At 37.7% G+C, this 24949-nt stretch overlaps 1 protein-coding gene across 3 annotated transcripts in view; it reads right to left on the bottom strand.

Annotated features, from left to right (window-relative positions):
• The window catches only part of LOC124722712 (TBC1 domain family member 22B), a 143296-nt gene that overhangs the window by 14191 nt on the left and 104156 nt on the right, over positions 1-24949 (bottom strand). For all 3 annotated transcript variants that reach the window (XM_047247853.1, XM_047247855.1, XM_047247854.1), the window contains exons 7-10: positions 23782-23910; positions 13158-13344; positions 11796-11978; positions 5921-6144 (exon numbers count right to left, since the gene is read on the bottom strand). In XM_047247853.1, the coding sequence (XP_047103809.1) occupies positions 5921-6144; positions 11796-11978; positions 13158-13344; positions 23782-23910 (723 nt within the window). The remainder of the gene's footprint in view (positions 1-5920; positions 6145-11795; positions 11979-13157; positions 13345-23781; positions 23911-24949) is intronic.

Genomic DNA, 24949 nt, shown 5'->3' with positions numbered 1-24949 from the left:
ATTCCTCTAGACTGTCAGTTCATTTGGGATATTTTCCATTAAACATGTCTGGGATAAAGTTGGTCAGCAACTTGTTTGACAAAGTCCTCTGGCAACCACTGTTCATACTTTATGGACTGCATTCAAACAGCACGGAAAAAGATTTTCCAGTAAAATACCCGGGCACTTCCCATTTCCATACAACAATTTATACATGTTTGGGTTCAGCATATTGAGATCACACACCAAATTGAATTTTCAGAGTCAGAGGTCACGAACTGTTTTCTAATTTGCATTCTCAGAAACCTAATCTGTGGTATAATATTCATTTCAGGCATGTGAATACTCTGTGGTGTTGCAATTTTCACAATTTAATGAATGAACACTGGTACTACTAACACAATACACTGCTTGCCATGTACACAACATTCACCCAAAGGTATTGGCAACACCTCAGACACTGAAGCATCAAGGGGTTGCATATACCGACGGCATTGCCTCCCCAGACTACGTCGATCACAACAAGGACAACAGACAGCAGGACAAATGCCACCAGAGGTCCTCCGTGCCAGGGACCTATTTCCTCTGCCGAGTCACACGTGCGGAACTGGATCGGCACAAATTCGTCCTCACCCCTGCTACATAGGGCAGTGCAAGCCAACATGTCGGCAGTTCGCTCCACCGAGGTGGTGTCTTACTATTGCTTATTAAGCATCTTCCCTTGGGAGGTATAGCACTGCTTCTCTTTCCCCCTCTCCCAACCCTGCACATATTCCAATATAAGTAACATAAGTAAAAGTAATGTGCAAGGAACACAAATGCTATGCTTGGTCAGAACAATTTGAAAAGGTCTGCCACTGTTCAAGATGATCTTAACATAAGGCAAAGTAAGAAATACAAAAATAAAAAGATTCTCTAAGTTTCTGCTTCATAAAAGAACTTCATAAGCAAAGAATCAGTTATGATATGCGTTCTCTGATAATTTGATCCATACATACTTGAGTTAAAAAATTTTTAAAATTTGGAGCTTAGAACTGCAGTCACTGACACAAACAGAAGATATGACAACAATAGAGTATGAAGTATCGTGGCCACAACATACACCTGAAGACTTTATCAGCCTGACCAACAGCTATACCGCAAAAAAACTGAAACATCCAGAAGGAGAGGAGAAAACAGAATGAAACTTCCCAAGTAAGAAAGGTATGTGATGTTATTAAAGAGAACGCATTTACAAAGAACTTGGCAGTATGATGTTGCACCCCCTCTGGACTGAATGTATGCACTGATGCCATGAGGCAAGCCACAACTCAACTGTTGTAATAAGGTCCTTGGTATACTGGATATGAGCACTTGGACTGAGTTGAGTCCAAGCTGATCCCACACATGGACAGATCTGGAGATCTTGCTAGTCATGACAGTACTTCAACATCACACAGGCAGTTCATAGAGCCACATGCCACGTGTGGACGAGCATTGTTCTGTTGAAAATGGCACCACAGTACTGTCACATGAGATATAACACACAAGGACATAAGATGTCCATGTCATACCAATGTTCTGTCCGACAGATGTCATACCCAATGGCTCTTCACACCATGACACGAGGAGTAATATCACTGTGCCTCTCCAAAGCAATTGAAAGATGGGACCTCTTCCCAAGTCACCACCATACTCGTCAACGACGGTCATCTGGTGTTGTGCAGAAATTCGATTCATCACTGAACACAACACAACACCACTCGTCAGCAGTCAGTGCTTCTCGGTCATGGCACCACTACAAATGCAGCCATTTGTATTGTGGTGTTAATGGCAGCCTATGTATGAGACAGATCCCAGTTCGGCCACTGCTAGTCTCCATCCAACACCGTGGGATGACACATAATATTCCAGGCAGTCCTGTATTTGTTTTCAGATGTTAGGCACAAGTGTAAGGGATTATGATGTGCTTAGTGCACAATATAATGATCCTCCCTTATTGTGGTCAGAAATGGTCAACTAGAACCTTGACGACCAGTATGCCAGCCCTCTCATTTACTTGCAATCCAACATTGGGCTCTTATCACATTCAAATGTGTCACAAATCATGATATTGTACAATTCAACCAGAAGGCAAAATGAGACCAAGACACCAACAATGTGGCCCTTTCAAACTCTGTCAGGTAATGATAACGCTGTCTTACAGGCGTTCACAGCATCTACATGTTCTTTACCATGGCCACTCAACATCTGATGATGTTCATGCTCCTTATGTAGCCTACCAGACCTGGTAATAACACTACACTGGGACAACACTAATGCACTCTGATGGCTGTTCTACCCATCAAAGAGAAATGCAACTGCAATCATCTACATACTGGCTGGTGGTGTGTATGTATACAAAGTTACATCGACGTCCAACCACGTATTTTGGGTGCTTCACTTTTTTCTGTTAAGCAGTGTATTTATCCACTTGAACAAAACTTGTGGGCACAATTCTTTGACACGTTTCCATCAACTGTCAGCTCTCCCTGGTGAAGTCTGTGCAATTCACACTTGCTACTATATAAATCTTCATTTTGGAAAACTCAGCAGCTGCATCACCTCTCTTGATCTATGATGAAAAACTGCCTCATTCAAATATTGTGGAGTTTTTAAAAATATTGCATCTGACATTACATCTGGATAGATTTTCACAATGTATTGGCAGAGATGGCCTCAAATAACACTAAGTTCAAAGGAAAATTGTCCACAATAAAAGAAGCTTACGACATAAATGTGAGCTTCTTCAAATATACCTACTGTATCTATAACTTTTAACAGCATATTTTATTTACTCAAAAGCCTTCGTGCCTTCTTTGAATAGGTTTAGAATACAGACATAATCATTTTTGCATAATATTTCAAGTTAACTCTTCTTCCATATGGTCTCAATGTAACCTAAAAAAATAGTGTACTGCCTTTCATTCGTTTCAGTCCTGTATCGGGCTTTGACTGCGGCTGCTTTTCCCACCACTAATTTTTGTGCTTCCAAGTGTACATAATGGTATCTTCATTATGAAGCTGATTCGGTGAATTTTATATGCACGGTATTGTCTACAGACTCATTCCATGATTACAGATCTTAAACTTCAATAGTACCATGGAAACAGAATAATAAATACAAAATAAATGACAGGACGGTTACTTCTGAATAAGTTTGCACAAAGAATTTTCACTTTGCAGTGAGTGTGCAGCAGCAATTTGAAACTACCTGGCACATTAAAAAGCAGTATGCCAGACCAGGACTCTAAGTTGCTTGGAAACAGTGGTTAACCACTGCGCCACCTCGCTTGGTCCTCATTTAGACATCTTGGATTTAATTGAAAGTTACAAAATTTTTTTCATGTTTGAAGCTACTCCCAAAGGTAAAATAATTGTTCTGTTTTACTGGCTTCCTGCTTTGCTTAGTGTTTCCATACGTGACACATTCATAACGTCACTTCCCTTTGGACGTTTTGCACAGTGTATGAGCCAAAGGCCTTTAAAGGAAACTAAAAGTTCAGAAAGTTATATCCAAGTGCTACAATCTACTTATACGTCACCATACTCTCAGACTAAGGCACTGAACTTTTAAAATACAATATTATATTATCAGAATGACAAAATTGATGTGTAAGACAGTTCCAAGCAACAAGTCTCAGTCTTGGACCTACTATTGTTCTCCTAGTATATCAATGATATCTCATATCATGAAATGACCACAATGAAAAAATTCAAGAAATTAGATCCAATTCATTCTTCCCAGGAGCCATACACTAGTGAAACAGTGAAGGGAGGAGAGGGGGGAGGGGGTTTCAGTTAGTGGTACCAGAAGTACTCTCCACACACACACAGTCAGATGGTTTGCAGAGTACTGATGTAGATGTATATCACATGAGTTCTAAAAAGACCCCGTTAAACTTCAGTTACACAATAAATCAATCAAATGTAAAGGCTGTAAATTCCACTAAATACCTAGCAATTCCAATTACGAACACCTTAAATTGGAAAGAACACGCAGAAAATGTTGTGGGGAAGGCGAATCAAAGACTGCATTTATTGGCAGAATACTTAGAAGATGCAACAAATCTCCTAAAGAGACTGCCTATACTACACTTATCCATCCTGTTTTGGAGTACTGCCGCACAGTGTGGGATCCTTACCATATAGGATTAATGGAGTACATCAAGAAATTTCAAAGAAGGGCAGCATGTTTTGTATTACTGAGAAATAGGGGAGATAGAGTTTCATGGACATGGATCAGAGTTTGGGTTGGACATTATTAAAACAAAGGCATTTCTCGTTGTGGCTGGTATCTTCTTACGAAATTGCAATCACAAACTTTCTCCTTCGAATGCAAAAACATTTTGTTGACACCGATTTACATAGGGGAGACAATCATCATCAAAAAAATAAGCAAAATCAGTGCTCGCACGGAAAGATATAGGTGTTCATTTTTTCCATGTGCTGTCCGAGAGTGGAACAATAGAGAATTATTGTAAAGATGGTTCAATGAACCCTCTGCATGGCACTGAAGTGTGATCTGCATAGCAGCCATGTAAATCAAGATGGTAGATCTATTCTGCCCACCCGTAAACATCACCATTTCTATGCTGAAGACTTCCACCTTCATTTAAGAGCCAGACTTGAATGTTAGTCCCATCAGCAATTAATTAATTAATTAATTAATTCCGAATAATATCAGAAAATTGTAAATGACTGGATGATTACCTTAACTGAGCGCAAAAAATATCATCGTAACATGCCCAAAGATTTCCCATTGCCTCTACACTGTCCAGAAATTTTGTGAAGTATTTTCACAGCACACGAAATGTAAACTTGTGAAACGACTCATTCCGTCAAATCTCCACTACTACACTGTAATCTAACATGGTGTGCACAGTGAAAACTAAGGAAACGCTTAGCCCCAACCATAAATGACTGTGTGTGTTACTTCTGCAAAGTCCATTTATTCGACCATCTCAGTGCCTCACACACTCCGTTACTATGATTGCAGCCAGACAAGTTATGTGACTATCGTATCTACTTCATCAGCTTCTTAGAGTGCAAGATTTCTGGTATTTCACATCAGAAACAAAGTACCTGTCATATCATCATAATCGCAACACAAAGCCTCACACTTATCAAGTTTACTAGCAGTGGCCATTCATGAAACAAAAACATTTGCGAAGTCCTCCTCTGTTGTTAATTATCCTGCATTCTATGAATAATGTAATGCCCTTTCACAATTAAGAAAAAGTTGAAGCATTTCCTTTTGTCAACCTCATAATTTTTTACCCAAAAATTAAAATATTATGCTAAAGAGTAAAGCAGAAGATTTTATGTTCTCTTTTTGTTTCTTAATCTTGTCACACCATTTCCTTTTCCCCTCACTTATAATTTATGTTCTATCATGTTCCTCTTTCTCTCCCTCTTCTCTGCTGGTCATACCTGCCAGTGCTCTCAGGTTAAATCTAACTATTCGTCTTTCTATTCTTATATTTGTCATTAACTAATATAACGGCGTTCATTCTACTATAGCTACTAACTACTGTTTCCACTACTTATGTCATAGTTATTTCTAAGTGTTATATCTCATATAGAATGTAAGACTTATTTTCTTATAACTTGTGTGTTGTAATGAACATAGGGTAAATATGTTCAATGCTTTGTTAGAAGCAAGACTGGACCATTTGGTCCTTATCTTCACAGGATAAATATATAATTATTGTTTTTAAAAATATGCATTATTTATGGTAACTGCTAATTTAAATAAGACTGTACACTGTAAACACTACAGTACAATTATGTATTTGTTCAAGACATTACTTCCTGTATTGTTGCCTGCTGGCAGTAAGAGATGAAACAGAATAATTGTAAGCCAATAATAGGACATTATGTACATAAACTGACTTAGCAGATGTATTAGTAATAATAATACCTGGAAATCTCTTTCAAGCAAGAGTTCTCTTCTCCAATGCAAGAGAAATGCAGCACACACATATAACTGGAACGAGGCAAATCCATCAGACTCTGCTAGATATGTATCCCATAGGCGAATTGTACAGTGTAATGGCAGTTCACGGGTCAACAGATTGTTCATCCACCGGAAAGAAAACTGTAAATAATCCACTCCATGGTTCTGGAGATGCCTATGCAGCTGGCCTGAAAAATCAATATTTGTTGGTTTATAGTTATGGAATGTGTGCTGTTTAACGAACACTGCACAGTATTTAAATACGAGTATAAACCCAAAATAAACTGATCTGTCTGTAGAAACATAAATGCTTATTAGTGGCAACAGTGAAGACATTTTGTGAAAATGATTATCAACACAGACAAAATTTTAATACTGATGATATAACTTTTTAAAAATTACTTTATCATCAATAAAGCAGAAGCAAAGTTTCCCAACTTCTAGCTTAATACAAAACCATAATAAACAAACTAAACTCCTTCACTCCTTTTTCACACTTTAGAACAGAAAATGCTGTGAAAATGCAATCCTGAAGTGTCCTTCAGCAAGTGTCCTACAGCTTGTCCTAATATTTATCTCAATTCCTAACAGACTCAAATCATCACCTATCTGAAAACTTCTGTCACTCAGCTCTATAAGATAAATATGAGCTATTCTACAGAAATTAGGTTGCATGTAAGAGGTCTAATTCATAGACTCCTACACTTTGTTTCTGTGAAGACTACTGATAAGTTCTTTCCAGGTATGTATCTTACCAAGTGCTATGGTATTTCCTAAATGCAGACAGTTTTCACTTTTGTTTAAATTATTTTACTACAAACTTAATTTTTCTCAACTTCTGTTGCTGCTGATTAGGCATGACGTATATTCATAAATAATAATTTAGTGTTCAGAATTAATCACAAACAACTTTTACAGCAATCAACAGTAGTTTCATGTTCAGATAGTCAGCCCTATTGTGGCTCTTGATCTGTTTCGGATCATCATCTTACAATAACTTTTTTCATCTGAACAGATGCTGGTCAGCTGCAAAAGATTACTCAATTATATGCTTATTTTAAATTTTATACTAAGTACATTACAAATAATTACACAACATTTACTTATTTTGCATGATATGGAAGAATGATGGAAAATAGCTGAAACAGTTTTGTTTCAATGTACTTTCATCAGTTCCAGGTTTAATGCAATGAAATGATTTTGAAGCAAGGGGAAAGCTTTGTGCTATCCATTATGTCTTGAAGGACATCTTTGTTTTTGTTTGTAGAACCACTGTGCATTTTTATTTCAACTAAGTTCCTCACAAGAAATCGTACACATCTTTTATTTAAATTAAAAACTGAGTACACTTTCAGCATTTGTACCCAGTCCAGTCGCATCAATGTGACCACCACCTATGTTCGACGTCTACATGCAATAACCAATCACCGACAGCAGGTGGCAGTACTAGAAGTGGAGGGTATATAAAGCATGTCGGGGGGATGAGGGACACAGGGCAGTTGTCATCGTAATTGGGAAATGGAGCGATTTATCTGACGTCCAAAAGGGCAAGATCATTGGCTTTCAGGCCAAGGGTGGAAGCACTATCAAAACAGGTAAGTTTGTAAATTGTTCACACGGAGCCACAGTTAAAGTATACCACAGATGGCAAAATCGCCATATCCAAAACTGCTGCCGAGGTAACCACAAGCCATAGATGACAGAAGTATAGATGTGTATGGGCGAATAGACGTGCAACTGTTGAGCAACTGACTGTCCACATAAACCAATGGGCTACCAACAGTGTCTACTCAACAATCTTTCAGAGAACATTGTTGCATATAGGAATCCACAGCTGGTACCTGGTTCATGCTCGTGCACCCATGCTGACTGCTGCTTATCAGTGACGATGGCTGGAATTTCCACGCCAATACTGCAACTATTGTGCAAATGTACATTTCATGTAAGGACCGTGAAGATAAGATTAGGGCTCGTATGGAGGCATACAGACAGTCGTTTTATCCTCACTCTATTCAAGAGTGGAAGAGAAAAGGAAATGACGAGTAGTGGTACAGAGTACCCCCTGCCATGCACCATACAGTGAGCTGCTTGCAGAGTACATATGTAGATGTAGAACTAAATGTACACCAAGTGGTGACAGGTGGCCTTTTCAGGTGAATCAAATTTTATGCTTCATCGGACAGATGACCAATGGCGAGTATAGCACGAAACGTCCGAAAAGATACACCCTGTAACATTGTCGTAAGGGTCAAGGTTGGAGCGTTTTCATTGGGTGATCTCAATATTCTGGAAGGCACAATGGGTCAGCACAAGTACACATCTATCCTTGGGGACCATGTACACCCCTACATGCAATTTGTTTTTCCTTAGCACAATGACATCTACCAGCAGGACAATACAATGTATCACACAGCTTGCAGTGTACTTTTGAGGCTCAAAGAGCACAAGGATGAGTTTACCGTACTCGCACGGTCACCAAGCTTCTCGGATTTAAACCTAATCGAGAATCCTTGATTGGGCTGTTCGTAATATGGATCCTCAACCGAGAAATCTACCACAGGTGGTCACGGCACTGGAGTCAGCACAGCTTCTCATCCGTGTCAGTACCTTCCAGAACCTTACCGACACTCTTCCTGCACATCTTACAGTGCTACGTGCTGCAAAAGGTGGTTATTCAGGTCAGGTGGTCACGTTACTGTGAGTGGACAGTGTACATTAAGTTACCAACACCACTACAATAACTTCCAAATTATTGCCAGAGTTTGCAGTCACTTTATCACCACAGGAAATCAGGGCATAGGGACAGCCAATTGCCACTAAAAAATGAGATCAATGCAACAACTTTTTGCTGAAGTTCAGATGTACACAATATTTTATGAGCTTTTGCTAGTGTCTTCTTGCATAAATCTCTGAGCAGAAGCTTCAGTTAGTTGTGGAAAAAACAGCTAATCTCCTTTAGTCCACTATTGACTTCAATCATACCAAACTCTGTCTACCAGCATCAAGTTTCATCAGATGAAACAAGAAAAGCATTAGAGTCTACTATGATTTTCTATGAAACTTGAATACATCCTCTTGTGACTTAACGGTGAAAAAAATTAGCTTACTTAACTGTCGTTTCCCCTGGATGATACTTTTAGTGCAAATGAAAGTTTTTTTTTGGCATGTCATTGCAGTAACTCCTGTTGGGTTTCTTGCTGCTAGAAAAGTGGCAAGAAAACCCAGGAGAATTTTATTGCATTGACACGCCATCATTTGAATATCAACCCTTTCCACTCCAAATGTGAGTGGTGCGCTACACTGCAAATTTCGGTTTCCGCTCTGATGCTGAGCCTCATTCAACATGACTTTTCATAGCTCTTACATGCTCCAGTCGGAAATCAGACTGTACTATGCTGCATGGTGCTGCTACCTGGGGAAGCCTGTATTATCTCTGTGTCGAGCTGTAGCAGTGGTGTTGAGAGGAGAGAGAGAGAGAGAGAGAGAGAGAGAGAGAGAGAGAGAGAGAGAGAGAGAGAGAGAGAGAGAGAGAGAGAGAGAGAGTTTATAATTATTATGTTTAAAGTTAGTAGGCACAATATGGTTAGTTCTTCATGCACAGTCCTTTCAGAGAAAGAGATTGCAGTGCTTTTAGAGGAATGTCTAAATGAAAGTGAGAGTGAAAATGAGTTTCATGACAATGATTTTGATGGTGACAGAGATTCATTTCAATACAATTTGAGCAAAATGATGGAAACAGCCCACTCTGAAGAGTTTCAAATAATACCACACATTGAAAATTTTTTTTTTTGTAATGCTTGTGTAAATGCATTTGAATGAAAGCACATGTTTTGTTTTGCTGTATATCCTAATTGTTGGTCAGTGGCCTCTCATTGTTTCCACAAAGATTTGCATAATTCTCTGTGATGCACTTGCCACCTGGGCAGCAGTGATTTAAATACGAGTACATGGAGATGCCCTGTGTCTGCATTACAGAGTGGAAAGGGTCAATCACCTCTTGGGAATGCTACCAAATTAAACTCTTAGTATTTACTTTCTTTCTTTTCTTTTTTTGTTGTAGTTCATGACAGGGTTTCGTTTCTATGTGCTACTGACGTACTCTTAATTTCTTGAAAAATATGACAGCACAAATAAATGACTTTTTCATTTCTCTGATAAAATATTTTTTTAACTTGCTCTTAACTTATCAAATCCTCTGCTACAATATCTTTTTACTTCAGCTCTGTTTCCTGGCTACAAGTGTAGCTTCTCATTCATCTCACGGAACTCGAATATATGCTCCTTGTACTTCTGTTATAGGGATGATTTCCACCATACTGCAATATATTGTACAATCAATGTTTTAAGACCTCTCTTTGTGCTGTTGAAGTTCCTTTGTTATTTATTTATAACTGAAGATGGATAATAAGAATATAGTCAAATTCCATTTTTATCAATAGTATGTAGCTCAAAACAAAAATACTACACAACAATAAAAGATAATAGTGAAGTATCAGAGTTTGAAACAGCAAATTAGTCTGCTTTAAGCTTTCAGCGTGTACTGATAGCTTTTTTAATTAAGCTGTAAAAACATTTAATGAGATTGCCAGTGAGAATGCTATTTTCTTGAAAAACAAACTTCTCTCTCTCTCTCTCTCTCTCTCTCTCTCTCTCTCTCTCTCTCTCTCTCTCTCTCTCTGCACTTGAGTTGTACTGGTCAGCAGTCTGAAACTTTGCCAACATTGGCCAGCGAGTTCTTGCTCTGACGAAAAACAGTAAAGTTCCAGAGCAGCCAGAAGGAGAACACTTCGCTTTAAAATTTGAAAGAATAAACACTTTGTTTTAGGTCTTTGTAAAGTTGTGACTTCACTGTAGGATTTGTAAGAGTACACTTTAGAGTTACAGCTTCAGGTTAGGACATGAGAGATGACTGGTGAAACGAGCCTTGCTGCCTCTGGAAGGATGTCCGTACTCAAGTACTAAATACAAAGAGAGGACAGAAATCATCTTCTCCAGCTGCTTTTGCAGGCAGTTACTTTAGTCATGTTCTGCATGCTTTGGTAAGATGGGCTATCGTCACACGTGCAGTCGTCGCTATGACACAAAGCTAATTTGCTGTCTTCTGTGATCTTGAAGTCACAAATCCAGCTTGTTGCTCTCAATGCAGATTTTTGGCAGTCTTATGGGGTTTGCTCCAATCTTTCCATGTACTTTCAGCTAATAATTTATGCAGTCACTCATCTTGTCCACGAATTATTGACGTAAGTTTTATTCTCTCCACCCACTTGTGCCAAGGTTATTACCCCTTGTCCACTTGTCAACGGTTCTTTATAAACATCGGTGGGTAATTCTCATGTTTAAAGATAATAAATCAAATGGTTATAGTGACCATTTGTTTCCAGTCATAGCTAAAAGCTCCCTCATATATGTCTATATGAGTGGTGTGGGACTCATTTGTTTCATGCTTAATTTGTCTGTCCCTATTAATATTCATTTAAATAAAACAATTTCTATTGCACAGGAGTATCCTTATTTTTAATTAATTTGTAAGATCATTTGGGATGGTTCCTCAGTATGTTGGTCATGAGAATTAGATCATGTGCATCCTAGAGATATGCTCCAACCATATCCAACATCCCACAACAGGAAAGATTAAAAGAAACCACTTAAGCATGAAACACAATGACACCAAAAGAATTATGATAAATTACCTTTTCAAATAAAATATTATTGTAGGAAATAAAATACCACCTCTAGATAGTGGAAAGATATGCAACTGACAAACTGAGGTATCTGTAGAACTACAAGCATTGTTTATAAATTCAGTGACTTCTAACATTGATTATATTTCTATACTTACCATCAATTCGTTGAATAAGCTCCTTGAGTTGATTGACTTTATGCTGAATACCAAGTTGTGCAAAAATGTAATTATCCTGGATGCCATCCAGAAATTTTGAAAGGCACCAAAATGAGTCTGCTTCTATTATGTCTCTATGATCTTGTGGCAAACTTTCAACATCATAGTTGTCAATATCACTGTCTATAAAAATTAAATAACAATTACCTCAGGTTGCCAAATAAATTTACTGAAAATCAAAAGTTGTAGCTATAGCTCAACTGAGTGAAGTGTGTGCTTAGCTAATAGAGCAGTACAGTATAAGGTTGTTTTTCATTGGAACAAATATAGCTGTTCACGTATTCATGAGAAATGAAAAATAAAAATAATAAATGGGAACAAAAGTATAACTTTTTACACACTACATTATTTTACTCTCCTTTAAAGGAATCTTTTGTCATTTATATAAACATGACATCCTCTTGTAATGCAATTCAGACTATCAGCTTTATTATAGACAGGTTTTATTTGTACCAGCAGTAAAGGATAAAAACTAAACACAAAGCCAAAAAGATTATGTTTTACATGATGTATGTAAATAGCTGTAGAACAATTTAAACTAACAAAGTGACCATGCTTTAAAAGCAATGCCTAATATTATCAAATTAAATACATCCACAGATTCAAAGGAATCGCTAATTAGTTGACAGGCCCTACATTGAACTTAGTTATGCTATTCAATACTGACAACAAGAATTATCTGGTTTCAAAAAGACAATGAAGATAGTTTAGTATGATGAGAGATTAAAAGTTAAATACTTTCTCTAAAAATTCTCTACATATCTGCAAAAATTTGGAAGAGGCCTCCGATAACTTTTCTCTCCACTGCAAGCAATGATTTGCAAAAGAGAAATGATAAGTTCACAAAAAACAGGTGTGACTAATAAAATAACAAATAGTTGTGCAGTATTTTGGAAAAATAAGAGAATAATGCAACTTTTATTCTTGCCAAATTAATGTTAATCCCAGGTTTACATAACATACATGAAGTAGGTGAAACTCAGTACAACAGAAACATATGTACCATGGAAATAACTTGTCAGGTTTCTATTTTACAGACTGATCGATGGACATTACATAGTCTACCATCTCTACTATAGGCAGTTATGAGGTCAAGCTTAGCAATACACTTTTTTTTTATAAGTTCTTATAATGCTCTAAAAGCTTTTAGTCTTTTGGACAACATGAACATACTATTCAGAAACATATGTATTTTGGTAGCCCTACATGCAAGTTCATGCTTATTAAAAACTTAAAGTGTAGCCCTTGAAGCAACAGTGAATGAACATATATATATATCAACCATCAAAAAAGTTCTCTCACCTTCTGGTATCACTTCCTGCAGGAAAACTACATAAAATGGTGTGACTAAATCATTTATGCCCTGAACATAACCAGATGCTGGATGTCGAATTGCCCAGATAAACAATATTCTTTCAAACATTTCTTGAACAGTCTTTTGTTGAAACAAGGCAATCAGTGGGCTCATGCGAGGGATGTCTATATGAATCTAGAAAGATGATAAAATGTAGAAATACCACATCAAAAAGAATTGATTTTCATACATACCATTAAAATAAAACACTTGTATTTATCTTTTTTGTTAGTCTGCTTGGTAAGTCACTATTACACAGTTTCCTTGGAGGCTGGATAATTGAAACAGCACTTTTCATTTTCCAAATACTGTAAATGCTGATTAAATGTGTTTAAATTACTTTTTTCTGTTTAACTGTTGTGGCAAATATCAGAACTCTAATGTGTATTTGTGAAAGGTGTAACACAACAGATTCGTTAACAGGTAGATTGGAAGAATTAACTTAAAAATATCAATACATTGTAAAAGAAGCCACAATATTTTCCTTTAAGAAGCAAAAAAATCATAAACCCAAAGTTTGGTTTGAACATCACAGTGCTTTAACAGGTCTATTGGAGATTCTACACCTTTGTGTGTTACTGACTTTTGTTGGACCTCACTTAGCCATTTATATGAGACCCTACTGACTGGTATGGAACCTGAACCACAGAAAGACTTTCTTTTTACAACATACAAAAATCACGGAAAAAAAGAAGAAAAAATATAAAGTAGTCAGGCATTTAGCTGTTAAACTCACAAGATATGTATACAGAAGATGAATTAATTATAAACAGGACATAAAACTTTTTCAGGCTTGAACGACACACAAAGAAATAACTTTTTACTTTATTTCATATGTACATAAACTCAATATGGGGTATACAGGGGTTGTAAAAATTGTATTGTACTTTTAATAGGAGAAGGCCACCTTACGGTCTAAAAAGCAGCATAACTTCTCCTGCAGCTCAGTGTATATAAACACTGTATGACAGTACAACATTCTTCGCACCAAAATGGTCCAATTTTCCCCACTTATTCTGGAGACATGGCAACAAGTTCTTACATGTTTTCCCAGAGCAGAAAGAAAACTGTTGTTTCATTTCATGCTCATCAAATTAATTTTGGGCATTACTAGCATTGTGTGTGAAGATATGAGCACAAAACCAAGTTAAAACCACATTATAAACATGCGGAACTTAAAAGTACCTTCAATGTGGATTGCAGCTGAATGTAAGCAGTCTACAATGTGCATTTCCATGGTATCACACATACGTAAATATGTCTTGTGCTTCGGAGGGGTGGGGGTGGGGTGGGGAGGGAAACACCCATACTTGTCAAAAGCACAAAAGCAGTACAAGTTGCTTGTGGTAGGAAGTGCAATTTTTCAGCTCCTTACACCACTGAAGCCTTTTCTTTGTGTTCACTTGGTTTATAAGAGGTTTGGCAACATCAGTTCAATCAATGACACTTGGTGCCATTTTTACTACACTCTTTTCACTATCATTGTATTTTATAGATTCATGTAAAGCTCAGCAACCACTTTCGTAACAGTTCTTTCCTTATTAAAGCTCAGAGTTTAATGCATTTTTTTTTTTTTTCAATTCTGAAGACAAATTTTTCTTCTAATACTATGTTTAGTATACTACGTTCCCATGAAATCTGTATACTGTTATAGTGGTATATATATTAGATATACACTATAGTTTTACAACTGCTGTTGGTGCCGGTTCAGTTAAGGCACCAATGACACTCTGCCCACATAGGAAGCTGTAAGTTCTGACAAGACTGTGGATCACCACAATACTCAATGATCACACATGTTCTGATGGTTCAGATGCTTGCAAAGATGTTAGTGTATAACTGAAAGTGAATAGGCAATGCTAGTTTGTTACAGTTAAGCCAGAAACAACCTTATTTAAGGATTACATTCTTCAACAATTAAATTTTTACATGAAGAAAAATACCAAATCTTTATAGATTTTGGAATGATGAATTAAAAAAAATGACAATTTTTGTTTTTTAGCTCCCATTTTCATGATATATGATGTATGTTACATGCTTATTTCTGTTTTTTAGCTTTCATTTTCTTGTTATATCAAGAATACCACTGAAATCACATGTGAATGCTGTGTTTCATGCAGCTATAAGAGACGCAAATGGTAATGTGAGGCAATGACCTTGACCACATCCTCAGATATATCGACTGGTGAACACGTGCTCCATCTGATATTACATCAGTGTTTTGTTTCTAGCTAACAGTCTGATGACACTCCTTGCCTTCCAGAATGCTCTGGCGTGTATTGAGACTTTTGCGTGAGTTTCTGAGTTACTGTGTGGAATAAAAATTGCTGTTATACCCCACAGGTGTGTTAGTAACCCCAACAATTTTCGTTGCCCATGTGGAGATGCAATTTTTGGACAAAGGACGATAACATTGTCAGAAGCAGGGAATGATGGCTCTGAGCACTATGGGACTTAACATCTGAGGTCATCAGTCCCCTAGAACTTAGAACTACTTAAACTTAACTAACCTAAGGACGTCACACACATCCATGCCCGCGGCAGGATTCGAACCTGCGACCGCAGCAGTCTTGCTGTTCCGGACTGAAACGCCCAGTACTGCTCAGCCACCACAGCCAGCTTAAGCAGTGAAAGAAGCTTATTTCCTATACTTTGGGTGCCATGTAGGAGACTAATCAAAAACATGGGCTCCTCATGTTTGTTATATGCCATGTTCATCAAGTCTAAGTGCAAGGATGAAAGCAAAAAAGTTTTCATGAATTCTGCAGTGCCAGCCATTAGGCGCAAACCTACAAACCACGTAACTGGCTACTACTGCTCATTGCCTCCACTCAATATAAAAAAAAAAGAGAGAGAGAGAGAGAGAGTATAATGCAGTATCCTAATATACCAATTGCAATGCGACTAGTGCCTCATGGAGTGGGTCTTATGAGTTCTATACCCTGCAGCAGCCACAACAATAAACTTTTATAGTGACAGTGAAGAAAAGAAGACCAGTCAGATACATGTCATTGTTCCACATCTAACAATTCCACCTTTAAACCAACATGAAATGCAAAAAAAATCACATAAGCTGAATTCAATGATCTTGTTAGAGACTTGAACCTTCCAAAATATGAAGCCAAACTATTAGCTTCTTATTTCAGAGAGTGGAATTTTGTGGAAGATACAGCTTGAGTATGTACAAGTGAGTGCTGGAAAGTATGAATTTATAATGTGAAAACTCTTAAAACTTTTAAAATAAAACAAATGTTATTAACATTCTACATCTTTATTCTTCATGTCTACATATTTACTTCTCACGACAGTCACCCTGGCAACGGACACATTTCTCCTGACGAGACACCCATTTGTTGATATTCTCACTGTAGAGGTCACTGTTTATGGAGCCACAGCCGTAACCTCACCTTTGTTTGTACCACTTCACCACCATCAAAGTGAAGTCCTCAAAGGTGTTCTTTAAGTTCTGGAAACAGATGAAAATCGGTTGGGGTCAAATCAAGACTGTATGGAGAATGATCAACGACAGCAAACCTGAGGTGTTGAACTCCTGCAGATGTCACTGCACGTGGGTGTGGACGAACCCCTCGAGTTCGAAAGTCTATTACAGCATGTCATTTCCTGTATACCAACATAGTTACGTTACACACCGTCATGTTACATGCTATAATTCGGAGCCCTCTAGCAGCACAGGACTGCAAATACGCAAACGCGAAGAAAAAGGTGTAGATTGTTAGTAATGTTTGTTCTACTTATAAAGCTTTAAGAGTTTTCACATAAAAAATTCAGAGGCATTACTTTTCAGCACACACTCATACTATTTCCTGATGTCAAAAACCACTCGAAAGATTTTTTGACACAACAAATATAATGACGTAGTGTACATATATTGAAGCTCTGATGCAAGAATTCAATATCTTATACAAACAAGACTACAGAAGACTTTTCATAAGTGGTTCAAAAACTAGTTTGAAAGCCACACTGTTACATGATGGCAACATGCTTCCTTCCATTCCAGTGGAATATGCAGCCTTAGCAAAGGGAAGTTACATCATGCTGAGAGATATTTTACACAACACTAACTCTGATAAGCATCAGTGGCTCATATGTGCTGATTTAAAAGTCACTGGTATGCTTGTGGGCCTACACGGTGGGTACACTAAGTACTGTTGCTACATTTGTGAGTGGGACAATCATGCTAAGGACCTGTGTTACAAACAGGACTGGCCACGACGAAAAGTCTTGATGTGCTAAACATGTGGCAATAGTTTCAGAAAGGTATGACATTGTTTCTGGTCAATAGGAGGGCTGAAACTTACATTGAACTTGTGACTGACCATGTAAGAGAGTGGTTTGAAAAGTTCTCAGAATCACCATGAGAGGTCAGCGCTAGCACAACGAGTTGTTCACGTGATATTCATTGGATTGTTGCCTGTAAACACAGGCCACGTCAGTGCTCTCGGAAGAGAGCTGTGGTGGTGATGTGGCTCTGTTGTTGTTCCTCTGTAGTGATTTGCGAAGATGGGGAGAAAGAAAAAGGGGGATGGGTGGGGGGGAGGGAATCGAGATTCGAGCAGCAATCAAGTACTTTGTAAAGAAAGGTATGAAAGTGAAGAACATTCATGCCAATTTCCAGAATACACTGGGGGACTCTGTTCCTTCATATTCAACTGTTGCGAAGTAGACAAATGAATTTAAATTTGGTCGGGAGAGCTTAGATGATGATCCATGCAGTCATCAGCCAAGATGTGTCTCTACTCAAGAAACCATTGTAAAAGTGCACAAAATGGTGATGGAGGATTGTAGATTGAAAGTGCGTGAAATTGCTCATGCTTGCCAGATGCCATCTGAAAGGGTATATCACATTTTAACTGACGAATTAGAAACGAAAAAATTATCTGCAAGACAGGAGCCGCGACTCTTGACGTGTGCCCACACACATTCCGTCACCATGGCAAAATTGCACGAACTAAGGTATGAATTGTCGCCATACCCACCTTATTCACCTGATATGGCTCCGTCAGATTTCCATCTCTTCCCAAAACTGAAAATTTTTCCTAGTGGACGAAGATTCACTTCAAACGAAGAACTAATAGCCAGAGTTGACAACTATTTAGCAGGCCTAGAGGAAACTTTCTTTCGAGATGGAATCAAGGCACTGGGACACCGTTGGACCAAGTGCATTAATCTACAAGGAGATTACATTGAAAAATAAAAAAAAAGTTCCAGTGATGTAAGTACTTTTTTTTTCTATTCCATTCCGACAACATTTCAAACCACCCTTGTATGCGCCTATGACCATGTTATGTGCCCATGAGAGACTGCACTGCAATGTATCACTCAAAATGCACTTCATTCACTCACATATCAACATTTTCCTTGAAGACTGAAGCGTGTTTAGTGATATACATGGCAATAGATTTTACCAACATGTTTCTGTAATGGAATATCGATACCATGGAAGATTCAGTGCTTCAGTGTTGGCATATTTCTCTACATCTTCCCCGTAAGTGACAGGTAAGGACAAAGTGTGTGTTGTACACAAGGTAGCTGTTAATGGTGTATCTTTAACTGACTTAAACTGACTGTAGCTTTTCGTGTACTTAGTCTGAAGCATTTATTTTTCAACATGATTTGTGAATAGGGTAGACTTTACAACTTTGCATTGCTCTTATGTTTCAGTGACCTAGCCTACCAAATATCTAAAACAAACTAGGGCCTATCTGACAAAAATAATGTGTTATATGGATTCAGCACCCCTTAAATTGTTTAAACCCATTTAGATATTTTCATCATTATTAAAATTTTTGAACAAAATTTGAAAAATATATGTATCAATATTTCGGTAAAAATATGAGCCTCAACACCCTGCATCTAAAAAGACTAGAATCATTCTAGAAAAAATGGACATATTTGTGATGAGTGCATCAAATTAACACCAAAACCACTGTCAAATAATTTGTAAGTAAATGTGTAAATATGTAAAGAACATAAAAGTTTCAGTAACTTCCAAACCTGAGCTGATCTTGATTTTTAATTGTCATTTTCAACTTTAACAAACTCAAATCCATGTAAATCAACTATTTTGGCCTTTTGTCGAAAGCAAAAAGTTAAAATTTGTTGTCTTATATAATCACAGGATTTTTGTTTAAGTTTTTCACAAAATGGGAAACAAATATTTTGATAAAAGTTATATAAAAGATGTCCTTAATTTATATACCTGCAATGATTATTAAAATAATGAACTATTTTCAACTCATCTAACACTGAGCGATTCCGATTTCAAAAAAGTCACATTAGTTTCGTGCTTGCTTTTGACTGTTCACGAACTTTTTATCTGGCATCGTATGTGTCCTCTTTTTAGGATGATGAGCTGGACAAATCTTAAGTAGCTAATAAGCCTGTTTCTCAAATGAGCCAAGGATTTCATAAAAGCTCTACACTTAACACAATGACTTTACTCATTTCGTATTTGGTTTGACAACATAACTGGCAGCGCAATCTGGTCATTTTGTGTTCTACCATATGGTAACCTGATATAAGCTACAATGGAAAACCGTGTTAGTTGACTTACAAAGTTAATTCAATGTGCTCCGTGATTTTGTTAAGCTCTCACACATAGAGAAAGAATTCCAAATAACACACAATTATGTATATAGTCTTCATACATGTGCCGCCGGATGACGTTGTGCAAATCCCACAATATTTCCTCGAAGCAACTGTCCAACATCATCAAGTGGTTGAACCTCACTGGTGGCTAGGTACGACTGACAAGATCCGCATGTCGACGCCGCTGTATATAGAGCACGCGCGTGAAGATTGAGCAGGCGCGGGAACCACACATGCACAAAAATTTGCAGATAGATGGCGCCAGACTCTAGCGCCCTCTGCTGGGAAACGCAGAGCGACCGTTCTGCGCATGCGCTGATGCTGTATTTACTAACATGCTAACAAACTTATGACGGGTCTATTATCGAAAGCTCTTTGCTTTCTTGTCGTGATTTAACAGCAGCCAATGCAGGGTTATAGGCAGTACACAATTGAAATCCCGCATCCCTGTTGATAAGGTTATCAGCTGTACGGATATGTATTGCTTCCTTAATGACACAATCCCATAAAGAGGATGCTGGGGATAAAACTTCCGTCTTTTCATAAATCATGTGATGTCCTGTGTTCAGACAGTGTTCTGCAATTGCCGAATACTCCGGTTGGCGTAGGCGTGTATGACGCTGATGTTCATCGCAATGTTCTTGTACTGTGTGACATGCCTGACCTATATATGCCGCCCCACACTGACAAGGAATCTTGTACACACCACATTTCCTCTGACCGAGATCATCCTTAACTGAACCTAACAGGTTCCTTAGTTTTGCAGATGGTTGGAAAACACACTTGATGTCGTATCTTTTGAGGACTCTTCCAATTCTTGACGACATGGCACCAAAGTACGGCAAGAGGCCAAGGTGGTGGGCGCAGCGACATGTACACTTCATGTTTTCGTAATTACGAAATTATAAATTCGAATTCCACCAAGCACAGCAAGTTAGTATCCAAAGCATTGAAATCAAGATTGCGATGCCCTTTTGTAAGCCAATCATTGTTCATGTCATGTGACCTCGTCAGCCGATAACAGCAGACATTCAGAGTATATAATGTGATGTTGTCAGCCAGTAGCAACATCACTAAAGTTAAGCGAACACACAAATAGGAAAAGCTAATGGCCTGAATTAACATATGTAGTGTAGCTAAAAAAAGCTAAGGTTTCGCATATAATATTGATCTTGAACATTAATAAGCTACAAGAGAAGTTAAGCTTTCGCATGTAATACTAGTTTTTCTTAGCGAGTGTTACACTTTAAGATACACCACACAAATGTGCCAGTAAAATTTAAAAGAATGTTATAAATGTCTGCTCTTCTGTGCTCAAAATTCTTCAAGTGGCTGGTCCTAAAAGCGATAAGCTTTAAATGAGAGTCAAATGTTCTGTGATTTATGAAATTCATTTCACATTCTCATGTGTAACAAATTTCATATTACATAAAAGAAAATTTACTTTGAAAGTAACGCTTTTCGAACCACCATCCGCAATATTTTCCCCGAAACCTGTTAGAAATAGGTTTGTTTCGGTAGTTGACAGAGAGCGCCAGAAAGAAGGCATTACCACGTGTGCGCAGCTACAATGACGTAGGAAGCCCATAAATTCGTACATATAAAGCATTACGAGATCTTACATTACGTCATAAAAGAAACAGAAGACCAGAGGATACTCCAAGAGCAACAGAATTTCGTAAACCATACTAAAATATATAATTTGGCTTGAAGTGCACATTTGTATGTCCATATTCACAATGATGTAGGCACAAACCTCATACTAAGCTTTTCACTGTGGTTTTCAGGATGCAAATGTCTTGGAGTACCAGAACTGCACTATCTCACATTTGGTTGTTTATTATGGCAAAAAAGCCGTACTTGCCAGAAGATGAAAACGGGCACTTGAAATTCAGCAGACAGCTGGAACTAGCCATACTGTGGAATGAAACACTTTCTTTCAAATAAATTGACTACCTCAGCGTAAAATATTAATTAAAGCCAAATTTCTTTAGAAAACCAACGAAAATAACTTCATCATTCTGCAAGACTATCATTGCTCGATTGCCAAAAACACAGAAATAACATAAAACCAGAAAACATGAAACTAATAATTGATTTCAGCTTTCCGTAATTATGTGAATGTATTTTCATTCACTTCGTATCTCCCAGCCACAGAAATCTTTTTTATTTTCATTTGATGTGGGAGCTGTAAACTATGAGGAAACAGCAAAATCAATAAATGTAAACATAGGTCACTACAACTAAGACTGCTCAGCACATGCACGAATCTGGCAGTTTGGGCGCTCCAGAAAAATTTTTCCACTTAGCATCTGCCTTCAAGTAGCCAGAAGCAGGAGAAGGTACTGCTCATATGCGACTGAACGATGAATGCGCATAAGCCCACTGGCAACTGCTTGAACGAACCTAATGTAAACAGTTTTGATTTCACACTCATCAGAAGTAATTTGTTGTTAAGAAATATTGCATAGTCTTCGTCCTAAGGCCTTTGACACAGTTTGCTGTTGGAAGGTGGGATGTTGTGAAGGGCACATTTCTTTTGCAACTAAAGTTTTATTTTTTTCTCCTCTCATTTACGTTTTACCGTTGCAGTATTATTTTGCTGTAGCGGGATACAGTAATATTCTTTGTTAGCATAACAGTTTTTACCAGTCAATATTACAAAAATTTAACTGAAAACTAAAACAATGAAAAATTCTAAAAAATTCCTATATTTTTCCTGGTTTTCTCCCGGATGAAAAAATTTACAGGTTTTTCCCAGATTTCCTGGTTGTCCCGGAGCGTATACACTCTGTCTATTGTTACTCGGAACCATTTGGTGAAAGGAACAGGATAAGCATTCACGTAGCATGACACTACTTGGGCACTTCTTAGCCTGAAATTGGTTGTCAATTAGTATTGTGTTCATCAAAAAATCTTTTAGATATTAAAACACTAGATTCATGTGGTAATCAGAACCAGACACAGTTCTGCTAGAGTAACCCACACCTTGTTACAAAATCCTATTGTCATACGACATTTTTATTTACAGTCTTGTACATTCTGACTTCATGACAGTATCTGCTACTGAGACTTGCACTTAACATTAACCAATTTATGGCAACACCAGGAAGAAGAAATACACAGCTCAGTTCCTTGTCAACAGCAAGGTTGTTAGGGGCAGAACCAGCTTGGATTAAAGGATGGGGAAAGAGATCTGCTGTCTGCTTTCAAAGGAGCCATCACGGCCTCTCTATTAAGTGACTTAGGGAAATCTATATTTGGATGACCAGACAAGGGTTTGAAGTGCCATCCTCCCAAGTGTTCAACTGTCATGCCAAAGGCAAATGCAAGTTCAGAAAACATCCCAATCATGTGAAATTAGAAAACCATTCCACTCACCATGTTGACAGGAGCACTTTGTTTTCCCAAGACAGATGCTAACTCTAATTTAACTGGGCATGGAACATAAGGTTACTGTGTGAAATATGAGTCCCAGCACTTGAAAGTCTTAAAGCTGATGATTTAATTATTCTGAGGTAAACTGTTAAAGAGCAAGAAGAACAATAATAGCAAAGTAGTAGTAATGTCAAGGTGGAAAATCAAGAATTTCTGTTGACTTGCTTGTTTATCATGGCAAATCAATTCCTTGAAAACAAACTCGTCCCTCACAGATTTAAGAGGAAATGGAGGTATGCAGTAACATTTATTTTTACTAATCCCACAACCTATATTTATAGACAGCAATTTTTGTGCCACAACAACTAATACTGATTTCTGGTCACAAGACTCTTTCCACCTAGCCCACAAACAAATGCTCAATAAAAATTATGAAACAATTTTTAAATCTGTCATGGTATCATCATAACAAAACATACATATTTCTTTTGCCACTTACAGCACAACAACCAATTCTAACGACATCACAATGAGCTCTAAAACAACTACACTACTACTGAATAAAAACAATCAATTGTACCCAACCTGCCTGTATGTATCTTGGTAAGTTTCATCTCTCTCTGTGTTATAATACTGTTTCACAAGATTCCAGTAGTCTATTCGTTTGCGTTCCAACACTTGCTGCCTTCGTTCTAAGCTTGCTGGTAAATAACCCTGCAACAGAGAATAATTAATTTCAAAATGAGGATGTCTAAGACAACTGAAATTAAGAAATGCTCAATATATAACTGTGGCTCATAAATCATAGCTACAAATGCCACAATTTCATCAAATGAATGCTTTCAGTTTCCAGCTATTTATAATACATAGCCACTGTGCTTGTGAACTCTGCAAGTCCTTTGTTGACAAATACTGAATGTGTTATTTACAAATGTGATTATGGACTCCTGCCTGCCACCGAGTTGTCAACGTAATTACAAAGTATGAAATAGTTGTTAAAACAGTTGCTATATGACTACTGAGGCACAAGAATATGTAAATAGAAGGAGAAGTTAGCAACAAAAATCTTAACATACAAGCAGAGAATATTATGGAACATCATTACATAGCGAAATCACAGAAATATTCCGAAAAATTTAAGTTAAAAAAAAAAAAAAAAAAAAAAAACCCAAGCAATCCGAGAACTTCAGAAGATGATTTCAGTACAAACCTTTCTATGTTAGAAGAATGCACACCATCAGAAGAAAATATTCTTAAATTAACTGAGCAAGACTGACAATCTAGAATGCAAGCTGGAGATAGTTGGCAAAACTGTACTACTTGATCCAAAATATGCAGCCAACTATTACTGAACATTAAGATGCGGTGTGTCCACCTTCACCTTTATGCCAGCTTGAACTCTGCTGGGGACACTTTCAACAAGGTGTCTGAATGTCTGTATAGGGATGGCAGCCCATTCTTGCTGAAGAGCCATAAGGAGAAGGTAGTGATGTTGGAAGCTGGGGTCTGGAGTGAAGCCAACTTTCTAACTCATCCCAACAGTGTTCCATTGGGTTCAGGTAGGGACTCTGAGCAGGCCAGTCCCTTTTAGGAATGTTATTCTCCACAAGACATTGCCTCACAGATGCTTCTTTATGACAGGTAGCATTATTATCTCATTACAAACAACCATAATCTTTGAACTGTTCCTCTACTGTGCGCAGTACACTACGTTATTAAATGCATTCATATTCTTCCACATTTAGCATTTTCG

This window comes from Schistocerca piceifrons, chromosome X (genome assembly GCF_021461385.2).
Source record: "Schistocerca piceifrons isolate TAMUIC-IGC-003096 chromosome X, iqSchPice1.1, whole genome shotgun sequence".
In the NCBI taxonomy this organism is placed as follows: Eukaryota; Metazoa; Arthropoda; class Insecta; order Orthoptera; family Acrididae; genus Schistocerca; species Schistocerca piceifrons.
The sequence above is the reverse complement of the archived record's forward strand: the minus strand, read 5'-3'. Positions and strand labels throughout refer to the sequence as shown.